General features: G+C 34.6%; 1 protein-coding gene across 4 annotated transcripts in view; it reads left to right on the top strand.

Annotated features, from left to right (window-relative positions):
• LOC134789638 (uncharacterized) overlaps positions 1-21,905 on the top strand; it is a 275,518-nt gene that overhangs the window by 173,164 nt on the left and 80,449 nt on the right. For all 4 annotated transcript variants that reach the window (XM_063760225.1, XM_063760227.1, XM_063760226.1 and 1 more), the window contains exon 3: positions 16,964-17,121. In XM_063760225.1, the coding sequence (XP_063616295.1) occupies positions 16,964-17,121 (158 nt within the window). The remainder of the gene's footprint in view (positions 1-16,963; positions 17,122-21,905) is intronic.

Below are 21,905 nucleotides of genomic sequence, written 5' to 3'. Positions count from 1 at the left end.
TCACGCTTCCCTGTCTTTATATATATGAAGTCGTATTATATGTTAAGTATAACCCTCACCAATTCTCCTATTTCAATAGTTGTCGCCAACAACATACAATACAATCTAGATCATGTAAAACAGCGTTACTAGCAAAAAGCTTTTTTGGAATGGCACCAAAAAATTATAATAAGCTACCAACACAGATTTTAAAAATTAATGATTTAAATAAATTTGAAAAAAGCTTGTATGATTTCCTAATAACTAAAGCATACTATTCTATTCAAGATTATTTGTCAGACTCAGGAAACTTTATTACCTTTTAATTTGTATCTGTTATATATGTTTTAAGATTTAGTTTATAACTGCATGCTATATGTGCTCTGTAGCTATTTGTGTGCCATGTGGCGAAACATAGTGTTACTATATTATACATGTAAGACCTACTGTTGTACATACCTATGTTTAACAAATAAATAATTTGGAATTTGGAAAAACTTTTTCCTACATTTTTAGTGTACCGTACAAAACTTTTTTAATGTTATCACTTTGAATATTACTACCTAATATATGATTTGACTAATTAAAAATAGAATACAAGACTGACATCTAATGTTAACTGCAAATATCTTCATGCAACTCTAATTAAATAAGCTTCTAACACAGTACTAAATACAAATTATACAAGCATGTCCCTCGACGGTCACCGTTCACGCACCGATGTCGCAACGTAACTGACACCGTTGGCCAACTACACCTGTTCAACTTGTTAATTTGTGACAACATCAATGACACTGTTTGCGTTAAGACTTATAGCAAAATTCTTTAGTTTTTGCAACGTTTTATTTATCTAACGTGACCTACAACTTTGGGAACAAATCAAATTATTTTTATCAAATATTTAGAATTGTGTTTTAAGTAGTTAAGAAAAAGTGACTAAGCCCTCCAGTGACAGAGGCAGGATTCGAACCGGTGTCTTCAGCTACCGCAACTAACACCCCCTCCCTCCCTGTCTTCCTACTCCACCCCGTCACGGTGGTACCCGTCTCAATTTCTCGACTATATGCCATATTTTGTCTTTAGTTAATGACATCTATTTATCTTTATTACCAAACGTGAATTTAGTTAAGAATATTCCATTGTACAAATAAAATATCTTGGAAATCTGTTAAAAACCTTCTAGGATTTGTAATAAAATAATTATTTGCATCATGTCATGAACTAGAGTCAACCCGTGTCTTCATTTCAGACAACTCTTATACAATTACGTTAGAAACTAATTTAAATAAATACGTACAGGACGTTAGTCCCTATGACTTAAGTTTCGTCATCGTAAACGCTGAATATAATCGTTGTGGATGCCTTAATTGCGGCTAAATCACGACTTTGTACGAGCAATCTCAACACACGATGTGAGATGAAAGTGAAACTTTACCTCATGATTCTGCCTACATTATTTCCTACAATACTTAGTCTTTATTTTTTATCGATAGAACCATCGGTCCACTATTAAAACGTGACAAACCCGATTAAAGTTTTGTATCGACACTTACATAATACTTGCAACATGAACTGGTACCAATTAAGTATCGATAACGCTCGGAAATCATATTGCAACCAATCTATCAAATACATATCTTTCTTTATGGACACTGCTTTTGGCAATCAATTTGAGATAAGCGTGATTTATGATTTTGAAATTCGCAGTCTTTTGCCTCGTTATAGTTGGCCACAAATACCACACTCCTAAATTGGGGTCTCAAGCAAGACAGGTGGCCGCATCCTCATGTCATGGGTCAACATTTGACATTTAAGTAGTAGGCAAAAGTGATATTGCGTCATTAGGTCGACTAGCCGCCGAGCCTTTCGTAAGATGAATTGTCACTGGTGAATACACCTGATATATCGTTGCGTGTTAAGTAATTACGTGTTCTAAAAGGTCGATGTGCCTGTAATTGAAGATCAGTGCAACGATGTCTTTAAGAGATAACATTATTGCATTACTGCAATTATTCTAACTGCCACTTTTGTTAGTGGCATTGATATGATACATGTTTAGATGATGATGCTTAAACGTTTTTAAATTGTTATAAATGCATGTGATAAAAAGAAAGAAATACAATTAAGTGGATTTAGTTTTAGTGTGATACGTGCTCCGTTTTTGAACAAAAAGCGATCCTTATGACCTTGAAAATGTGGGAACAGGAGGTAAACGAAATGTCCTTGCACGACCAGAACAGACATGTTGAAAAAGAGCCCTCCACATCCGGCTCGCGAACGTAATAATTGTATGTTTCGAAATAAAAGCAGAAAAACATTAAGCGTCATCAATTTTATTTTGCAAGGACTTCGCTATAAACGCAAATTTACAATGGGCCCTCAGTGCGCTTGAGCAAATATCAACATTTCGATGAAATGTTATGATACGTGTGATTGGCCTATCGCTCATGAAAATATTTGCAATGACGTGCATTCTTTCATACATGCCAAATCCTTCGGACATCAATGTCCATTCAATTTAATTCTTGTTTATTTTTCCGATGATTTCTTTGAAGAGAAATTCGCAACGCGGTCGGGGGGTCTTATCTGATACTCTTGATACACAAACAAGGTCTCAACTCGTTTTGTTCTGAATCACGCGTACATTGTGTTGTACAGAAATCGTGCGGTATTTGACAAGATCCATATAAGACGCAGAAGCTTAGAATATGGATTCCGTTGATCCTTAAAGGTATCCTTTCGAATGGCTTACCTTCAATTGACATTTAATTTAACTGCGACCTTAAAAGTTCAGCGTTCAATCGTGCCGCGTATCGACGTATTTCGCTTCTTTTAAATAATTCCATACAAAATTCATGGAACTTCTTAATCTTTCACAGTTAAATCTTAATAGTTAAGAATAGCGTATTCGTGAACGCATTGTTATTGGTGTTTCGTCATCGGCCATTCAGCGTTTGTGTGATGTGCAATTTTACCCTTATCGGCCTTGGCTTTCCCTTATTGACCTGACACGACAACCTTGCAAGTGCTACAGTTGCTTATTTAACTTTAATCACTAGTTATTTTACTTCAATTACCCGTTTAATTTATCGTGCTTAGCTTTTACTTACGTTAACTGTATTGAACATATCCTTATATAAAATAAATGTTATTATCGCATTTATCGCCGCGCGGATTCCAGTTTCACTTTTTAGCGTCTGCCGAGAGAAAGTCGATTTGTGTTCCATACTCTTCCTTTCATCTCGCTTGTGCCGCATAAAATAATCATAAACCAACCTGTTTGGTGACAATAATTCACCGTATCTGTTACAAGCATCTTTATTTTCGTGTCATACTTCCGTTATCTGATTTGGTTTACTTAACTGACTTTGGGATTTGATTTCATTTTGTTTTATTGTCGTTGATCTTTTGTTTTGTTTTGTTACATTATGTATCATATTCATATGTTTAGAATTAATTAGTTTGTATATAACGTGTACCGTTTATTTATTTTGATACAGTTGCAACGTCCTTGTCACCGTATCAAAGTCTAAGTACCCTGCCGTACCAGGGAGTCGAGGCGAGCGAGTGAACAGGAAGAGAACAACTTTCATTTTCACGCACCTGACTCCTGTCTTTGTTGCCAGACAATAACCATCCTTAACTCTTTCAACTTTAAGTCCATTTAACTTTGGAACGTGTACCGGTACAGCTTGAATTCTTTTAACTTAAGAACACCGGGGAATATAGTTTCTTTGCTTCGCAGTTTTTGCTTGTGGCTAAGTAGAGTTGTAACTAATCATGTTTTTGTTAGCATTAATTACGTAAGTGAGGTAATCGAACCCAAATACTAAGCAAAATGAGAGACACTGATTCATTATCTCTCTGACATTTATAGACGTCTGATTGGTAAAATTGGAAATAAGGATTGGATTGAAATATTTTTTGCATCATTTTCTTTTGCTTCAGTTTATTATGGTTAAAAAAAGAGATAAATGAAGATAAGTAGGCGTTACAACATTTTTGTCGTGCATTTTTTGGAATTTGGAAAGATGTAATATTTAGCAGTTGAAAAATGACAAAGAATGTTAAAATTTAGAATGTAATATGTATTTATGTATGCAATATAACACTTTAAACTCTCGCGTTTTGTACACATATTTAATTACACAAACGGGTCTACCGCGATATAATTTCATTGTTTTTACCTTTAATTCCGACGTTTCAGCTGAGTTGCACCAGCTGTGGTCACGGAAAGACTGACGTCCCAACAAATGTCAACGGAGATATTAATAAAACACCACTAAACTACCCGAAATTAGTTTATAAAAATGTTCGGGGTAGACAAAGAAATTGCAGCTACCCGTTAAAGTTTAATGTTTATTGTCCACGGCACGACACGCAACACTCACAGTATCCGTACACTGGTCCGAAGATATATCCGCTGGTTTCAACATTTGAATCACTGGTCCCCAAGTAGACGATAATTTGTACCCGTCCTCACGATTGAAATTTTTAGGGTGTTTTTTAATTTCAATCAATCAATCAATTTATCAATCAATTTGAGCTACATAAACCCAAAGTCCTCTCCAACGAGCGACACTATTATCCGCGGATCGTGAGAGAGGCGATTGAAATTAAAAAACACCCTAAAAATTTCAATCGTGAGGACGGGTACAAATTATCGTCTACTTGGGGACCAGTGATTCAAATGTTGAAACCAGCGGATATATCTTCGGACCAGTGTACGGATAGTGTGAGTGTTGCGTGTCGTGCCGTGGACAATAAACATTAAACTTTAACGGGTAGCTGCAATTTCTTTGTCTACCCCGAACATTTTTATAAACTAATTTCGGGTAGTTTAGTGGTGTTTTATTAATATCTCCGTTGACATTTGTTGGGACGTCAGTCTTTCCGTGACCACAGCTGGTGCAACTCAGCTGAAACGTCGGAATTAAAGGTAAAAACAATGAAATTATATCGCGGTAGACCCGTTTGTGTAATTAAATATTTATGTATGCATTAAATAAAAATGTACTTCAAACTTTTTCAGTTTTTTAACCAAAATAAGATACCTCTACTAATTAAAACTAAGTCTGAGATTTAGACGTCAAAGATGTGTAATCTAAAAAATAATTATAGCCTCCTCAGTCCCAGAAGCTTTAGTTTGGTTTTTGAAGTTGGAACCTTATCTTATTTAATGTAATAAGTTAAATTAAATTTTGCAATAAGGCCTCATTAAGGGTATCTGTTACTCAAAAGGTTAAAACTTCCGCTAATAAGGCAAATTATACTCAATTTCATAATTCCCTGAATTATATGTCTTGTGGGCCCTTAACGTAAATCCCTTTCGCTTCAGCTCACGACGCTGCGTGTGCGGCTACATGCTCACGCGCACTTATTTCACACGACTATCGAGACATCCTCGTTTCTCTTTATTTATCGTCGGAATATTAGTTCTAAATCTTTGGTTGGCTTTTTGTTGTTGTAGAGATTTGTTTACTTTTTGTTCAGACAAGTTGGAACAAGAGAGCAAGAAATCTAGTCATGTATCTTTGAAGTTAGGTAAGAGATCATGTATCTCTTTTAAATAAACGTAAAACTGTATTTTAAGATTTTTACGCTTCAGTGTCGATTAAAAGTACGACGTATTCAATTAATATTTCCATTTTGTAAATATTTTTGCAAGGAAATGAATGTTGCCAAATTAACATTCCTGCTCATTGTTCGACGACAAAAAAAACTTAAATTGCACATAAGCGATTCGAAAATAAACACTCACGTCCCCGTGTGGTTAATTAGTTAAAGCATTATTGCACATTTCACACATAAATTAAAAATATACAGATATCTAGTATATATTTGAAACTATAGGTTAATAACTAGCGACTTTTGTTAAAAAGTAATTTATTTCATCTTAACATAGTTACTAACGCTTCTGTATTGTTTTACTCATATCATCATAGTATATCCGGATATAAATCTCAATACGAGTAAGTATACACTTCATTGATATTCATGTTTCTCAAGAGATCATTTATCATCCCTTTCAACGCGAACGTTTCCTAGCTTCGCACAATGAACGTTCTTGCATCTCATTTTGTTTTCTAATAACTTCAACTTGATCTTGACTTCTAATTTTTGACCCCATCACTTCCGTCAATGTCACTTGACTAACTGCATACCTTAGAGCGTTCAACTGTTCTAACTTGTTTAAATGCTTTTTCTTCGCCATCATCAATCAATCTTCTTCATTTGTTGACAACGACACGGGTAACGTCTGAACGATAATTAATCCTCTAATAGACAAAGATTTAAAAGCCAAGATCTTTCCAAGCATTAACACAGTATCTATAAATGTATCTAATAATGCTTCCAAGACAAGATTACTTTTTTGATGCATTGATTACTCAACAACCTTGTTTCATTTCTAGTATTCCGTTCATTATAGATTCGTCCAATAAAGGCAAAGCTGGTTATAATCTTATTTGCTACTAAACGTTAGAAGTGAACCGGTCTTCATGTGTAATTGAACATTTTTTCATGTTTCCTATAACTATTTTTGTACAGCTGTTTATTATCCGCATCATTAGCATGATTTATTTTATTAATAACTTTTCTCTTAATTTTATCACGTAAACTTTACTTAGGTAAGTATCAATAACGTTATTTACTTTTCATCTATGACCTCATATGCTTAACCGTTACGATAAGTAATAATTCCTATCCTATTGATTCATCAAAGGGCTACATATGTCAAACTTGTACTATTGAATTGGACACGCGTTAACTTCAAGCATTAAAAACTCATTAGTATCCTTTTGTCTTTGTATTAAAGGTCAATTTTCAACGGACACCTGTCTGAAGACAGATGTCAAGCAACACCTGTTAGTGACATGCGTGGACCGCTTTAAGCTCATTGTTACGATTTGAAAGAGACAGTGTCGCAAGTAACGTCCGTAAATAGTTGTATCGTTTTAGGAGACGTACGTAACTCTTTTTTACTTTTTTTGTATTGTCTGGTGTAACAATACTACCTGTTGTCTACCTGAACTTTAACTGTGGTTTTTTCCGTATTTTGTTTTTGATTTCGTACATGCAATGAAGTAAATTTTCATTCAACAATCGAAAGAGGATTATCATATTTATTTTCTCGTAAAAGCCTTAATTCTGTTTCCTGCTTTTAATTTCAGGTAGATAAAGATAAATATTATAAATCTGCATGTACTAATAGTATTTATAATTTTGCCAAAATGATTTGGACGTGGGAGTACTCTAAGTAAAATAATGATAAATCTAATTTGCCAAATTAATAAAAGTGTGCTCTACCAATTCTCCAAGTAATGTTGGTATCTATTAAGGTTAAGCATGATCGTGCCTGACGGTTTTGCAAGTGAATTTGTGTAAGTGTTAACGTGTCGACATGTTAAAAGAGGCTACTTAGCAAAGTAGCAACGATCTGCAATTATATTTCCTATTTTAGATCTTGAGTTTCCAGTTAATTCTCATAATAACGATATTAGCCAATATTTAATAGCAGTCGCAGAAGCCGACTTAGTATTAAAAGCAGGTATTCGCCTGATTCTAGACTCTCAAAGGTCAAAGCTTCTTGGAATAGGTCGGCTCGTAAAATTTGTGTGGCGCTTAGAATGGATGATTAAAGGTCGAATTCTAGCTCATTTTGGCTCTGTCAAAACTATAAATTATTTGTTTTCTGGGCGTTTAGAGTATGCGGATCTCTTAATGTTCCAGAAAATACCGACACTATAATTATATACTTTGGTATGGTTTGGGAACGGATGAGATATTTGTAGAAAAAATATGTTTAGACGTTTTATAACTGTTTCACTGATTATGTTCACTTCACTTTTTGCCCGGTATGCTTAAAATCGCATAATCAGTATGACTATTATTAAGTTTTTGTATATTTTTTATTATTATTTATATCTTTATTTGTTAATTTCACATGATATTCTTTAAAACGAATACATTAATGATCAGCAATAATAATTTGTCATACGATGATATTAAGTTATTTAAAATTATCAATAAATCGCACAATGTAAGGTTGCTCTACTTCATAAATGTATAATCCAAAGGCCATTGAAGGATGACCAAGGTAAGTCTACTTGTCAGCTACGCAAGTAGAAGTAAAGTTGATCTGGTCATTTACAAAAACATGTTTTATTCATAGGAATATTGTTTTCTCTTAATTATGTTTGTTCAATGTCAATTTAGAACTACATGTGATTTACAATGTGTTTTTTCAAACAGGTTGTATTGCAATATAAAAATTGTAATAAATTGAATAAAATAACTATAGTCAGACCGTAACTTCTATGAAATTATGACGTATACATAACACTTACACTGCGTGGGCTATCAAATCCGCTGCAGACTTTGTTTGGTGCGACTATAGATTCATATATTGTAATCGACTTAGGGAATTCCCTACAAATATTATAAAGATAAAGACACGAAATGGTATTTAAAGTTGCGTTTTCACAAGTTAACTAAACATTTTACGTGCACTGTGAGATATCACTTGCACAATACACTCCACATTTATTTATTAAAAGCTATTATTTTAAAAGAACTAGTACAAGTTTTTAAATTGCCTAAACCATTTTGCTTAAACCAATAACATTCACTGCGGAGTACCGCAAGGTCGTATAATATGACCGCACTTGTTCCTTCTATTTAAACAATGTGTTTCATCAGCTACTGTTGTAACGTTAGCTATCATTAATAGTCGTATATCATAACAATGCGTAGCTCGGCAGGCCAGGAATGTAGATCGCGGAAACGAATTCAAATGACCCTGCAAGGTTACTGTTACTGGCATTCCCTTATGTATAACAGCTTGTCTTACTGTTTAATTATCAACGTCTACTTTGTTGCGTTTATATGTATTTATATTTCTACACATTTTTTTCTATAATAGCCTAGCCTAACCTAGGTACCTATGATATTTGTATTTTCTATGTTTTTATAAACACGTTCACTCCACTATCATAACCTCTTGTCTGTGTATCGTAAGGATCCGGACCGATTTGTTTGTAAATTTTTTTGCGAATGTTTCAAAAGCGAGGTTTAAACCCACGACTTTGACTACCGAAAAGTTAAATTAGTTACATTATACTAAAGTAAAAAAAGTTACATTATACTTACTTAAAATGTACAATATCATGTAACTTTTAAATATCATATATAAGTAATATTATTAGTTTTATTTATTTTTAGTTTTAGTTTTTAAGTTTTTAGGTTAGTTATTTTATTATGTTTTACTTATGGTATTATTTTGTTTCTAGGTATTAAGTTTGTATGCACTAATATTAAATATTGACATTTCAATTAGTAATATTATTATGTTTACTTTCCATCATGTAATTAAATATGCATTTTTTTTTATTAGTGGGGTTAATTTATACTATTTTCTTAACCGATTAATTTCATCAAAAATATGGATAGAATATATAAAATCGATAGATATTTGATATTTAAGCCTTACCTACAAACGTTAATATACTGAAGATGCTAGATTTGGCACGTCTTAATGTTTCGCTCGCAAATTAGAATGGATAGACCTTGCGAAAATGTGCATTAAATTTGCACAATAAAATGAGTGATTACTACAAAACAGTAACTGACGTTATTATTCTCTACTCGTTATGGTTTATCACAGTAACATAAAAATGATTTATTGAACTGGAAACTGCCTAAATGTTGTATTAGGCAATTGTATTATATTCCTTTATGAAGGCGAACTACTTGAAAGTGGTAAAAAGCTTACACCTTTGATTCAAACAGTCTAATGAAATAAAAAGACCTAATACGTTATCCTATGGACGAAAATGTTCTTAAATCTTAGTTCTAAGCAATAGAGGTGACAAACGGGATGTTAACTATAGGAATTAGGCTGTAAATGTAAATACTCGTACACGGTAACCTTATCTTTTAAGTAAAACGTGCCAAAATTTTTTGATTAACCTTTTATACATGTGTGTGACAAAAACTGTGGGTTCAACCTCAGTTTTGCTGTATAGAATAGAAAAAAATCGTTTTAGAAAAAAATGCAAAAAGACGACCATAAATTCGGTCAACATCCTTATTATACATAGACAAGAGGTTAAGCCTAGAAATTTTGATTAAGATTATTTAAGCATTGAAAGCCATTGAAGAGAACTTATTTACAAACATTGTACGCTCAATCAAAGAAAATAAACAACTCGAACAAACCGTGTCTAAACTTGTAGAATTCCAAATGTTCTATTTTCTTAACCTAACAGCTCTTGAACTTTCCGATATGTTTATCGTGACCACGGACTTGCATCACGTAGGTACATACACAGCATCAGGATTGCTTGCGCTCACTTCGCTAATGCATTTGACACGATCATGTATTACATGCACTCGGCGATTCGAACTTACGAATTGTATTTATTTTGATCTCATTTTGATATTATCACATCATTAAGGTTGACTCGCGTTAGACCGGGCCGTGTCCGGGCCGGAGCTTCCGGAGCTTACTTTTCTATGACATGAAAGGCGATCACGTGATGCTTTCCATAGAAAACGATGCGTCGGAAGCTCCGGGCCGGACACGGCCCGGTCTCACGTGAGACATCCTTTATGCGTTAAAAATGAGTGTAGGGATGGCCGCGCATCAGTTAGGCAGTCACGAATCAATAACAGATATTTAAGCTTCTAATAATATCTATTAAATATATTAAAAACAGTAGGTCTACCATCAGTTTTGACATTGACATATACGCTCACGTCTACGTAACTTAATTTCTATGCATCTCGCTCGTACTCGCATATTAGTGCAAGCGAGATGTACAGAAAGTAAATTACGTAGACGTGAGCGTTATGTCAATGTCACAACTGGTGGTAGACGTACAGGTCAGTCACGTATTTTAAAACAAAAAAAAAACTTAAAATACGTGAGGGACCCGTTTTAAATATATTTTGGAAGGAAGTTTTGTAATTACAATTCTAATAATGTCTCCTGCAAAATCGATTGAAACAAACCATGGTATAATAATATACTCCGCCTGGTACTCTATTCCGAGATTCGCGTATGACCTAACTGACACGGGCTACGTCATCATGATGTTTACAGGTTCTCAAACTTTAAAATGTGGGAGAATTTTAACCAACGGTGAAAATTATTACAACGGCATTAATTTTAAGTTCTCCATGTAGAAACATAGTAAAATAAAACAAATCTAATGTATTAAATTAAACTTTATTTATCTATACAAGACAAACGTTTGAAAAACTAATTCACAGTTACACATTAATTACCAATCTTACGACGTGAAAAGTTTGGAAAATACTGCGACTGCTGACACTGAGCGAGAAGGAAATAACAATTAACACGCGTTCGACAAGGATGACGGTCAGGGCATGAAGTTATCTAGATCCGAATTGTCAAATGTGACAGCGCTATCCTGTGTTGCCAGTAATGTAAACAGAATTACCCGAACGTCTGAAATTTCTTTCGTGAATCGGAAGATATTGCTAACGAATAATTAAAAAAAACGTGTTATTGTAAAATTTAAGATAAAATATATTATAAATGAAAATTATAAAATTATAAAGAAATATTCTAACTTATTAACCATAGGTATAATGTACCCATGTAACATGTTATGTTGAAATAAAGTGGCAATGTTATTGTGACGTAGGCCCGTGTCACTCTGGGAATAGAAGACCATGTTTTATTAGACCATGGAAACAAACATTTGAACCAATATCTGAGTAGATTATTAGCTTGAATAATTGGGCAATGGAATTCGAGCGTAGACCGCAAATGTTAATTTGTCGTTTGAGTCTAGAATGCTTGAGTCTTGAGACTCGTTGAATAAGGGTTTTTTGTAACAAATAACCGTTATTTATGAATTGTTTCAAGTTTTTATTGATATATTTATTTATTTTCAATATATTTTAACGAGTTAATAGAACCAAGCGGGACATAATGCCGCGTTTACATCAGAGATGTACAGTCGACGTCAAAGATATATTTAAATTTTTCGCCCTATTACAAAGAAGTAAGGTGTAAAAGTGTAAACATATATTTGACCTCGACTGTACGAGGATGCGTAGCGAGGGATGTTTTGTTATGAACCAGTAGAACATCGTCCACTAGATCTGCGCTAAGCGATGAAAGGTAAATGAAGATTTCCTGAATATGCTTTTGATTTGGGATTGTTTGAAATGGATAGAGATATCAATAATGCCGGCATTGATAATAATATTGAATTTGAAATTAAACTAGAACTATTATCACTGAATGCTTCAGACAGTTACTAGGTTTCATTTGCTCCCGTTATTACCAAGTAACTGAGTGGGTTTGCAATCAGAACCACTTTATTACAGAATAAGGTAATCTAGGTGTGGTCAGCCTTCGGTTGCGACACGCTTTATGCCTTTGACACTCTAGTGCTAAAATAAATATAAGAAAAGCGAGAGGTGAGAAAATAACAGATTGTGTTAACTAGTAAAACTGTACATAACTGCATCAGCTGGCATACTAGCAAGCGTGTCATGGATCAATATAGTTTGATAAAAAAATATTCGTCACCCTCTTACTAAGGGCCGATACAGACGGACTACAACCTGACTGCAACTTGTATGGGAACTCACGCCGACGTTGTAGTTGTCGTGCAGTCGGCGTGCAGTTCCCATACAAATTGCAGTCGGGTTGCAGTACGTCTGTATAGCCCTTACATTTGAGTCTTCATACAACAAATGTAAGCGATGATATAAACGATGAACCATAAAAATGTAACCGATGTATGTATAACATTAACCGATAGAAAAACTAAAAAGTACGAGTACTTGTCGCTTAGTTTATTTTTTATAAAATATGAATAATTAACAGATACTTTAGCTACTCAAATGTCAATGTTAAATACAAAGCTATAAAAATAGCATCTGAAAGAATATAAAATACATTCTACGAACGAATATTTTTATGACAATCAATCAACAGAACGTAAAAGAAAGTAAATAAAAGAACTTTCTAACAAACTGGCATAAACACGACAGAACGCCTCTAAATGGCCACAATATACTGCTTTGGAGACTATAAATCAGTCCTATGATCAAGCATGACTGACCATAGAGCATATTACAACTGCTCATATTCAACCTCTTCAACTCCCTCTACCGCTCATTCTAATTTCAACTTCATGTTGTACTCGATAAGGTTCATTGCTAGTAATTGTATACAGATTAGAGGTTTGGAAAGTAATCTTTTTGCGAATAAATACGGCACTGCCACACTAACGAACCTATTCAACAATACCATCGACAATATAAAGCTAGATTACATGAGCCTATGAATTGGATATTAGTGCACCTAATGTTGCCAGCACTATGATGGAATTGCAAATTGATGCATGTATAGAATGACTTGCATTAGAAATGCATTGAGAGAAATGATTAATTGACATGGTTTGTTAGGAGGGTTTGTCGTATATTACAGTAATGTCAAAACAGTGACAAAACAGATTATATTTCATGGCATTATCATTACCTTAACTTACATCGTCCCATAATATTAGTTTTGCTTAGGTTGTCAATGCGAGGATGTCCCATTTCTCGAACAAAACATGGTTTTATATTTCTTTTATTAATTTGTTCTACGTTCTACCTATATAACGGACATTAATAGTATAACTAGATAACAGTTTACGTACTTCTCCTTATTTATCCAAATATTAATTACGTATCTATTATTCTACTATAAAAACAAAAGACAAGAAAGATAATTAATTATGTTGAAGTTAAAATGTTAAATTCTTGAAATACATACCAAGTTTAGTATTTAATACTGTTTTATAGTTAAATTGTCGAAGTATATATTTTAAGATAATATTCAAACAAAGCATTGGGTATGAATATATGCAATAAAGTATCATGTTAACTTTAAGCGATAATTTACAAAAATCCGAAACTTAACAACTTCTGACATCCATTACAGTATTTTAAGTAATTCCATTACATAAAACCAAGTAAATCACTTTCCGTTTTCATTGAAACTTGTCCCCGACTTTCACTCTACTTAATTACGTAAAACGGTCCATTTTTAACGCGATGTCTTGAACCAGACGAAGCTTATAAAAGTTGAATGAAATTGAAAGTTAAATTCACTATCAATGGCGCGGAGGCGGAAAGCAAAATGATTGCCATAACTGTGAAGAGTAGGGTTATCACGGCAAAAAGAAGTAACTACGTATTGTAGTTAAGCTATGTCATTACACGGTTGAACTAATATTAGCTTAACACTGACTGACATAATAACTTTCATTGACACTTTGTAATAAAAGTGACTTGACTCAAAATAAATCGTAAACATTTAAATTATGCAATATATAAATTCAATTAGAAAGATTCACGGTTAGTTTCATTATACTTACCTACATCGGGAGCTCGAAAATACGATATACTTACTAAGTCTAGTTATTACCTATCACAGGTATTATTCAGTTTCGCATCTTTGATCACAGTGATTTCGTAACATAAAAATCTTAATTAATCGGCCAATAAACAACAAAATATTTTAAGGATGTACTTATATCACCTTTAATCTTTTTTTTTTCACTTGGCAATCTTGGCATATGGTAACCCTAACACCACGTGCGCTAGAACATTACAAAACTTTTTGCCCCCAAGTAACGGTCTGCTGAAAACCAGCTTTTTAGTAGCGCTACTTATTGTTACACACATGCAAAAACGTTTACACAGGCCAGTACCCCGTCAAATTACTATCTTGGGAAACTTTATCAAAATAAACCCAATGTCTTAGCGGCTAAAGTCGTAATTATTTTGCAGTGAAGACGTTGCATATACGTGTAGTTTTTGTTTTTGGTGCGTAATTGTACCACTTTCGAATAAAATCGCATGGTTTTTGCAGCCTTGGCTACAACTTTATTGGCGGAATTGTTAGGCCAAATGTTATACAACTATGATTATTGCAGATTTAATAATAGCGAGCCTATTGTGGTTGCTTTATTGTGCTTTCATCACGTGATAAACGCAGCTGTAAATTGTCTTATGGATAAAAATAACAAAACTTCCGTGAGACACAGACATATTAAATATATTAAAAACGGGTCATTCACGTATTTTACATGACATGTTTCACTCCGTACCGAGGAGTGTTCTTAATATATTTCATATGTCTTATGGATTTATTATATTATAATATGTATATTGAAATTGAAAAAAGGTATTTTGAGTTGGATTTGAACCTACAGCCACCGTTTGCACTTAGACAGGTCACTCCGCTGACTGAGTCAGTGCAACACTTTCAAGTGTTCTTCTTGGAAGTAAAATAGTCTAAAAAGCCTTTTAACTAAGATTTGTGCATCCGGCGAAAATGTTACGACTGACGCAATACGACTTTTTTTGTCTGTGATGTCATAGATCCAATGAACCGATTTGTGTAGTTTTCCATTAAAAGCCGGTCTATCTATTAGGCATCTTCAATTGTTTTTATAAGTCTTTGTACCAAAATAATAAAAGATTTAAAAATGCGCCTAACTACTTATAAACTTTTTTTTTCTCATTCAATTTAGTTTGCCTAGGTACATAGATAAATGCCCGGTTACTGACTATTCGATAGACTTTATAGGGATTAAAAAGTATATGCCTGTCAAGATAGTTTGGTTATGAGTCTTAAGTTCTCATAGGTATGCTGGAAAGCGAATCCGCGCCGCGTACGACGAAACTATTTGAATAAAATACTCGCGGCACACGAGAAGTTATTTTGAAGAATGTACTTGATTTTTACTTATACAAAAAACACAAATCAATCACACGAAGCCAAACTTTTGAACATTCGCCTATGTTAAGTGGTATCCCTTATAAAATAGACATAAACCTAAAGACTTGCAGCACCAGTGTAGCAAACTACACCTAACTCTTCTTAAGAAATCTAATCAAGACCAAGCAAACACACACGCAAGCTTATTACTAGAGCGGAACGTACTCGTACGCTTGCGCGAGCTGCGATGTCATCTCGTTACGACATTGCTATTATAACTATAACGCCTTAACTACTACCGACTTTATTCGACTTAAGTCGTTCTTGTATAAAATCTTGGTAACCATATTTATTACCTACAATAAGGTCGCAAGTGCACATGCGATTTTATTGGGCGTAATACTGACTTTATTCGACTTAAGTTGTTCTGGTACAAAAAATGGTAGCTATGTTTATTAATATAAAAAAGTCGCAAGTAGACATGCGACCTTTTTGCGCTTAATACTTTTTTGTGATAGTTGCTTGGATTAATATCTTAAACTGTAACACCTTGCAAGGTCGGGTAAAAATTTTTGCTGGAATGCAACAACAACCTGTTACTTTTTCTTGAAGGTTGTGGCTTTTCGTTGATTTAGTTTGTTTAATAATAGATTGCGGAATGGACTTTGAACCGTTATCATTATCAATTTCTAATCGATTGTTTTGATTTCGCCAGCGGTAGATTAACAAGAATTTATAGATAGAGTTTTCAGATATATTATTGTGTTAACGTGTAAAATTGCCCTTGTGGCCTATTTGCTGAATAAATGTTGAAGTTTGACATTTTAACTTTATAAGGCAACTCTTAACAGAATCGAACTTTTCTGCTTAGGCTGACTGAGTCACATAACATTAAAAAAATTACGTCATTTCAAATTGGGGGGGTCTGGGCATCGGATGATGGTAGCATGATTTTTGGATGATTTTAAGGGGGGGGGGGGGGGGGTCAAAAATCGTCAAAAAACGATGACGTAATTTATGGACAGCCCCTTTTCCACTCTTGCGGAGATGAGCGAAGATGAGACAAGTCGAGCGGAAATCAACATATAGTTGTAATCCACACCTCTTGTCCGCTCCGCTTGACTACAAGTGAAAAGGCAGCCTTAGGCAAGTTCGTCCTCATCGAGTCAAATACTTTTTTAATGTTTTCAATGTAAATCTATAATTGCTTTTTTTCTTTGTCACCAGGAACACATACAGGAAGTGCTAGACAAATGGACCCAGATCGACGACGAGATCTGGGCGAAGGTGATAGTGTTCGAGCGCAATCGGCGCGTGGCTAAGGCTTATGCGCGCGCGCCGGTGCTGACCATCAACGGGTCGGACGACGGCTTTGATGGGATGAGGTTAGTACTCTTTCATAACACAAGGACTTAATGGTGCGTTTAGATCTGTAAATGCGGCGAGTGCGGTGGCAGATGTCGACGGACCTTAAGGTCGTTGGGAAAATTCGTGCCCAATCCATGAGAAAATTCCCTTAGGTTATAGATACAATAAAATACTATACCATCAGGATTAGAGATATAGAAAACCTATTTTGTGGTAACTGCATCTTGGTACTTCTGACTTTACTGTTTTGCTGTTGTGATTGTGACATAATATTAGTCGAGCAGAAAAAAAAAACATTTAAGACTAAACTAGAATTCACTATTCTGATGATGCATATATTCGTCGGCGGTGATTATTCTTTTAAGTCCTAATGATCGTCTTTGTATTCTAGATAAAGCCATTTCTGTCGCTAAATTCTAATTATCCACAAACACCACACCTATTGACATGATAAATACCATTATTACCAAAGAAGGCTAGAACCCTGGGCTAAACAAAGGAGATTTCTCCAAAACTGTAACAAATCATTAGGTAAGTATTACGAAACGCCTTAGGCTAGCTTTAGTACTGATACAGTTTAAAACGACTTAGTATTGAATTGCAAAATGAACTATATACGGCGTATATTACTCTAGTTATTCATGAAGGGCGTATGTGTCAATGCAACCTTAACACATACGACTTTATTCAACTAAAAGTAGAATAAGTTAATAGGCTAATCTGGCACGTGGCTTTAGTTGCCCTACTTTTATTATCTCATTGTGTCTTTAGTTAATTTATAACGGGTTAACAGCTGGTTATTAATTGTGGTCCAAATCGTTGCGTTTATTGCGAATTCAATTATTTTCTAATTAATTTTTCGCTACGGTTCATTTGTTTCATTGTCGCTGTGGGTAGGTTTGGAACATTGTAGGTTGCTAAATTGGTGTTTTAATTTAATTTGTCTTTTTGGTAGGGTACTTCTGGGCGGTCACTATTTGTTTGTAATTACAACATTACTTTAACTACAGCTATATGGGCACGCGAAGAATGTTTCCTCTCTATGACGAATTGTTCTACAAACAGGCAGATACTTTACCCTATACCTGCTTCGCTAAATGATCTCTTTCACCAATGAATCAGCAGCTCTCAAACAACTCTTTGCTACTAGTAAGTAGAGATCATAACCGCATTCCGCTGTTTTTTCACTATAGTTTAGGCATGTGAACTTCAAAAGGCTATGTTTAAGTACAAGAAATTGTATCTATATAATACAGACTCATTGAATAATGATTTTATTGCTTCTTGGATTCAGGAGTTCTCAAACATCTTAACAAGTCAACGTTCCAAAAATATATTTACACGTCCTTATTGTCAGTATTTTAGAGGCGTCCTAAATTCTATAAAAGATCATAAAAGAACAATCAAACGTATCTCAAATTTAATCCATAACCACGTGTTCTTCATAATCCCACTACCTTGCATACCGCTCTATTTAATTATTTCGCAACGTTTCTAATTGTCATTGTGCAACTCACGAACCATTTGCCCGCATTGCCTGCCCTAGACGTAGTCACGTTGTCGTGATTTGATAAAGTTATCGGCAATATCATATTATTGGTTGATTTGGTTCGAGTACAAAATGGCGTTCGTGAGGATGATCGTCGTGTTAGTTTGGTGCAGCTGTCATCATTCATTTAGAACTTATTAGTTTAAGAGCATCTACTGAGTAAATATCAGGCAATTTGGGTCGATGCTTTTAAAGTGCACCTAATTGAGTCGACACAAATCTTCGTCAAGTTATTGAAAAATCTTTGGTTGTTTTGTTTTAATTCTATATAAACATTCTTCCTATTCCTCGTTAAAGGATTAAAATAATACTTTTTAGAGTCGGTAACATATTCACATAAAAGCTCTCGTAGTCTACTACAATGTTGATGGTTCTTTTCTGTTTTATATTAATTGTAAAATTTTTATCTTTTTGTAGGCACTTTCATAGCATATTTTTCTTATTTCTCTTTATTATTTCTTTGCTACGCGTTTTTAAAAATGGCTTTAACTCAACACCAGGCTCAGATCTGGATTAGTTTGTTCAATAAAGATTATTTTGGTATGTAATTATTTCTCTTTAATTATATTTACTTTATTTTGATCACGTTGTTTCCAAGATGTTACTTACTTTCTGTGTTTTTCTATGTCTCCTAATTTTTCTTTATAATTGGTGGTCTTCAAATCTTGAGGCTCTTGACTAATTGCTGAACGAATACATATCAACATTTTCAATGCTAGTGTTGGAGTGAATTGTGCGACTTGGGCGCAGCCAGGCGTGCGACTCGCAAGGTCGCCCGTCAGTTTCACCTGTTCATAAGATTGAGAGAGAGCGCGTAAATAGGCTGGGTTAGATTACTGATGTGTTACACCGTTTTTGTAGGTCTAGATGACAAGGGGTATAAAAATACGAGAAAATACGTTCTTAAGGTGTTGTTGAGCAATTTCTAAAAGACAGCTTGTCTGCTTGCATTTAGTTTGATATTAAGCTGAACAAAGCGGACGAGGCGGATGATAATTGAGGAAAGAGGTCTTTTCCTAGCAGTAGCACACCATTTGACATTTCCAAAACTATTTTTCTTATACTACTCCTACTCTATAAGTCGCTGGCCTAATATTACAGGGTTCTATGTTTTACTTTTATGGAACTGAAATTTGAACAATGTCATAGTGACGTTGAGTCGAATTTCAACTAGGTATCTTGAAAATGTAACATAGAACCCTCTACCTAGCCAGGCCAACGAAGTGTCTCTATGTTAATAGCTCAGTTCACTCGCTATGAGGCATCCTCAATTTGTGGTTTGCACTAGACTCCCATTTATAAGTACATATACAAATATACATAGCAGCTATAGTGAATACGCTCAGCTGCCGCCTCAGAGCTCAGCATCGAATTTTAGTCTTTTGCTCCTCTACTTCTCACGGTCTTTTATCTACACGACTCTTTTATCCTCCATTTGAAACATCCATTAGATCTACGGCAGCTTTCCGTACTCTCACAACACAACAATATACTTACGCGTGTGATAATTACGATCATAATGATCGTGCATACGGTGAAAGTCTTACGAGCATGAGCTGCCAAACTGCGCAACAATTAGGCAAGCGTGCGTGCGAATCGATAACTGTTCGATTATGCATCGATTGCTTAAGGAATCGATATTTTTTGATTTAAACGTGATCTTAGGTATCGGGCTATAAGTGAAGTGTCAAGGCGTCAGCAAGTTTAAACTTCCTCTCGAATTCAATTTAATAGAATTAGCATTTTTGTTCAAATGAAATGAAGAATAGTACATTGTGCAACATGGGACGTAAGTTGAATATTGCAAACGAGAGTAAGTTAAATCGCGACGGCTTGCCGGAGCGATTTAAGGACTCGAGTTTGCAATATTATTACGCCCCGAGTTACACACAATGTTTTTCATCACACTTGCGATACTAAAATTAAGTATAAAGACAAAAAACTGTTAATTATGGCACTCGAACTTCATAACTCCCTAGGGAGAACGCTTTTTCTATAACTCCCGTTAAATTTGCGTGCAATTCCACATTTACTGAGCGAGTGTGATGAAATAACATTTTTTTATTCAAATCTCATTACAAGTTTTACTGTTCTATAATTAAATAAGTACATGTCATTTTACAATAACCGACAAAAACAAAATCTTACAAAGTAACCTAGGTAGGATATGTAATAAATCTATAACTCGTTTTAAGTTTTTCTTGATCTTGGTTTTTGTAGTTTTAGCGTAATTCAGTTTTCACTTGTACTTGTAATCTAGAAAGTGATATTTGTTGTCAGACTTTTTCATATTGGTCGAGTTTTTTGAAAGAAAGTTATACTTAACACTTTTTTTTTTCTACAAAAATGCGATACAGAGAACATCTTACGCAAGATTCAAAAATTTAATTATGTTATTAAGTTACGTGCGTATATCTCACGACTTTTATATCAACTGTCAAGTTATCGGCTTGCATCGGCCACGTCTCTTGGTGCGGGTTATACAATTGTTTCACAATTATCAAGATCTGGTGCACCATGTGGTTTTCACTAGGTGTGACCTCAAGGTCAGTTATGTCATTTCCTAACTTGTCTATTTGATCTTGAACCTTGATTATTTTTTAAACAAGTTACCTGTATATTAAATATTATTATAACGGGTCACCACAGAAAATATTAAAGAAGTAATAACTATAATTACTAGTTCTGTGCGGGTCACTCACGTATTTTGAGTTGATGATTGCTCAAAATTTTTCGCTCTAAGTATAACGAAGAGTTTCAACGGGAACACGTGTTGGCGGGCCAAAATATGTGAGTAACCCTTTTCATTTTATATATAATATGTGTCTCACGGAAGCTGTGTTATTAAAATTTCTGATTTTCCCCAATTTTTTTAACACATTCACCGCTGAGCTACGGTTTCCCGGTATGTAGCGAAAATGCTTCGTAGAGGCAAAACGACAACGTCTGCCCGGTCCGAACTTTAAGATACGTTTAATTAATAGATCTAGAAAGGAATACAAACATTTATTTACATACAATATATATACAGTGGTACTACTAAACGAAATTAATAACTAGCTTAAATCTAAAATAGGCCCTTGAGGCATTGTACCAAGGATGCTGGCGGCATTTCCTCGCTGTATCGCAATGCTGATACGTTGTGCGAGGTAGCCGCCAGCTCTTCGGTCACCAGTTACGTCAACCAGACGCTTCGCGATTTCTGCGAACAACTTATGCGCGCTGGGACCCCATGGACCTAGAGTTTCAACA

The sequence above is a fragment of the Cydia splendana genome, chromosome 4, assembly GCF_910591565.1.
Source record: "Cydia splendana chromosome 4, ilCydSple1.2, whole genome shotgun sequence".
Lineage (NCBI taxonomy): Eukaryota > Metazoa > Arthropoda > Insecta > Lepidoptera > Tortricidae > Cydia > Cydia splendana.
This window is presented reverse-complemented; position numbering and strand designations above follow the sequence as displayed.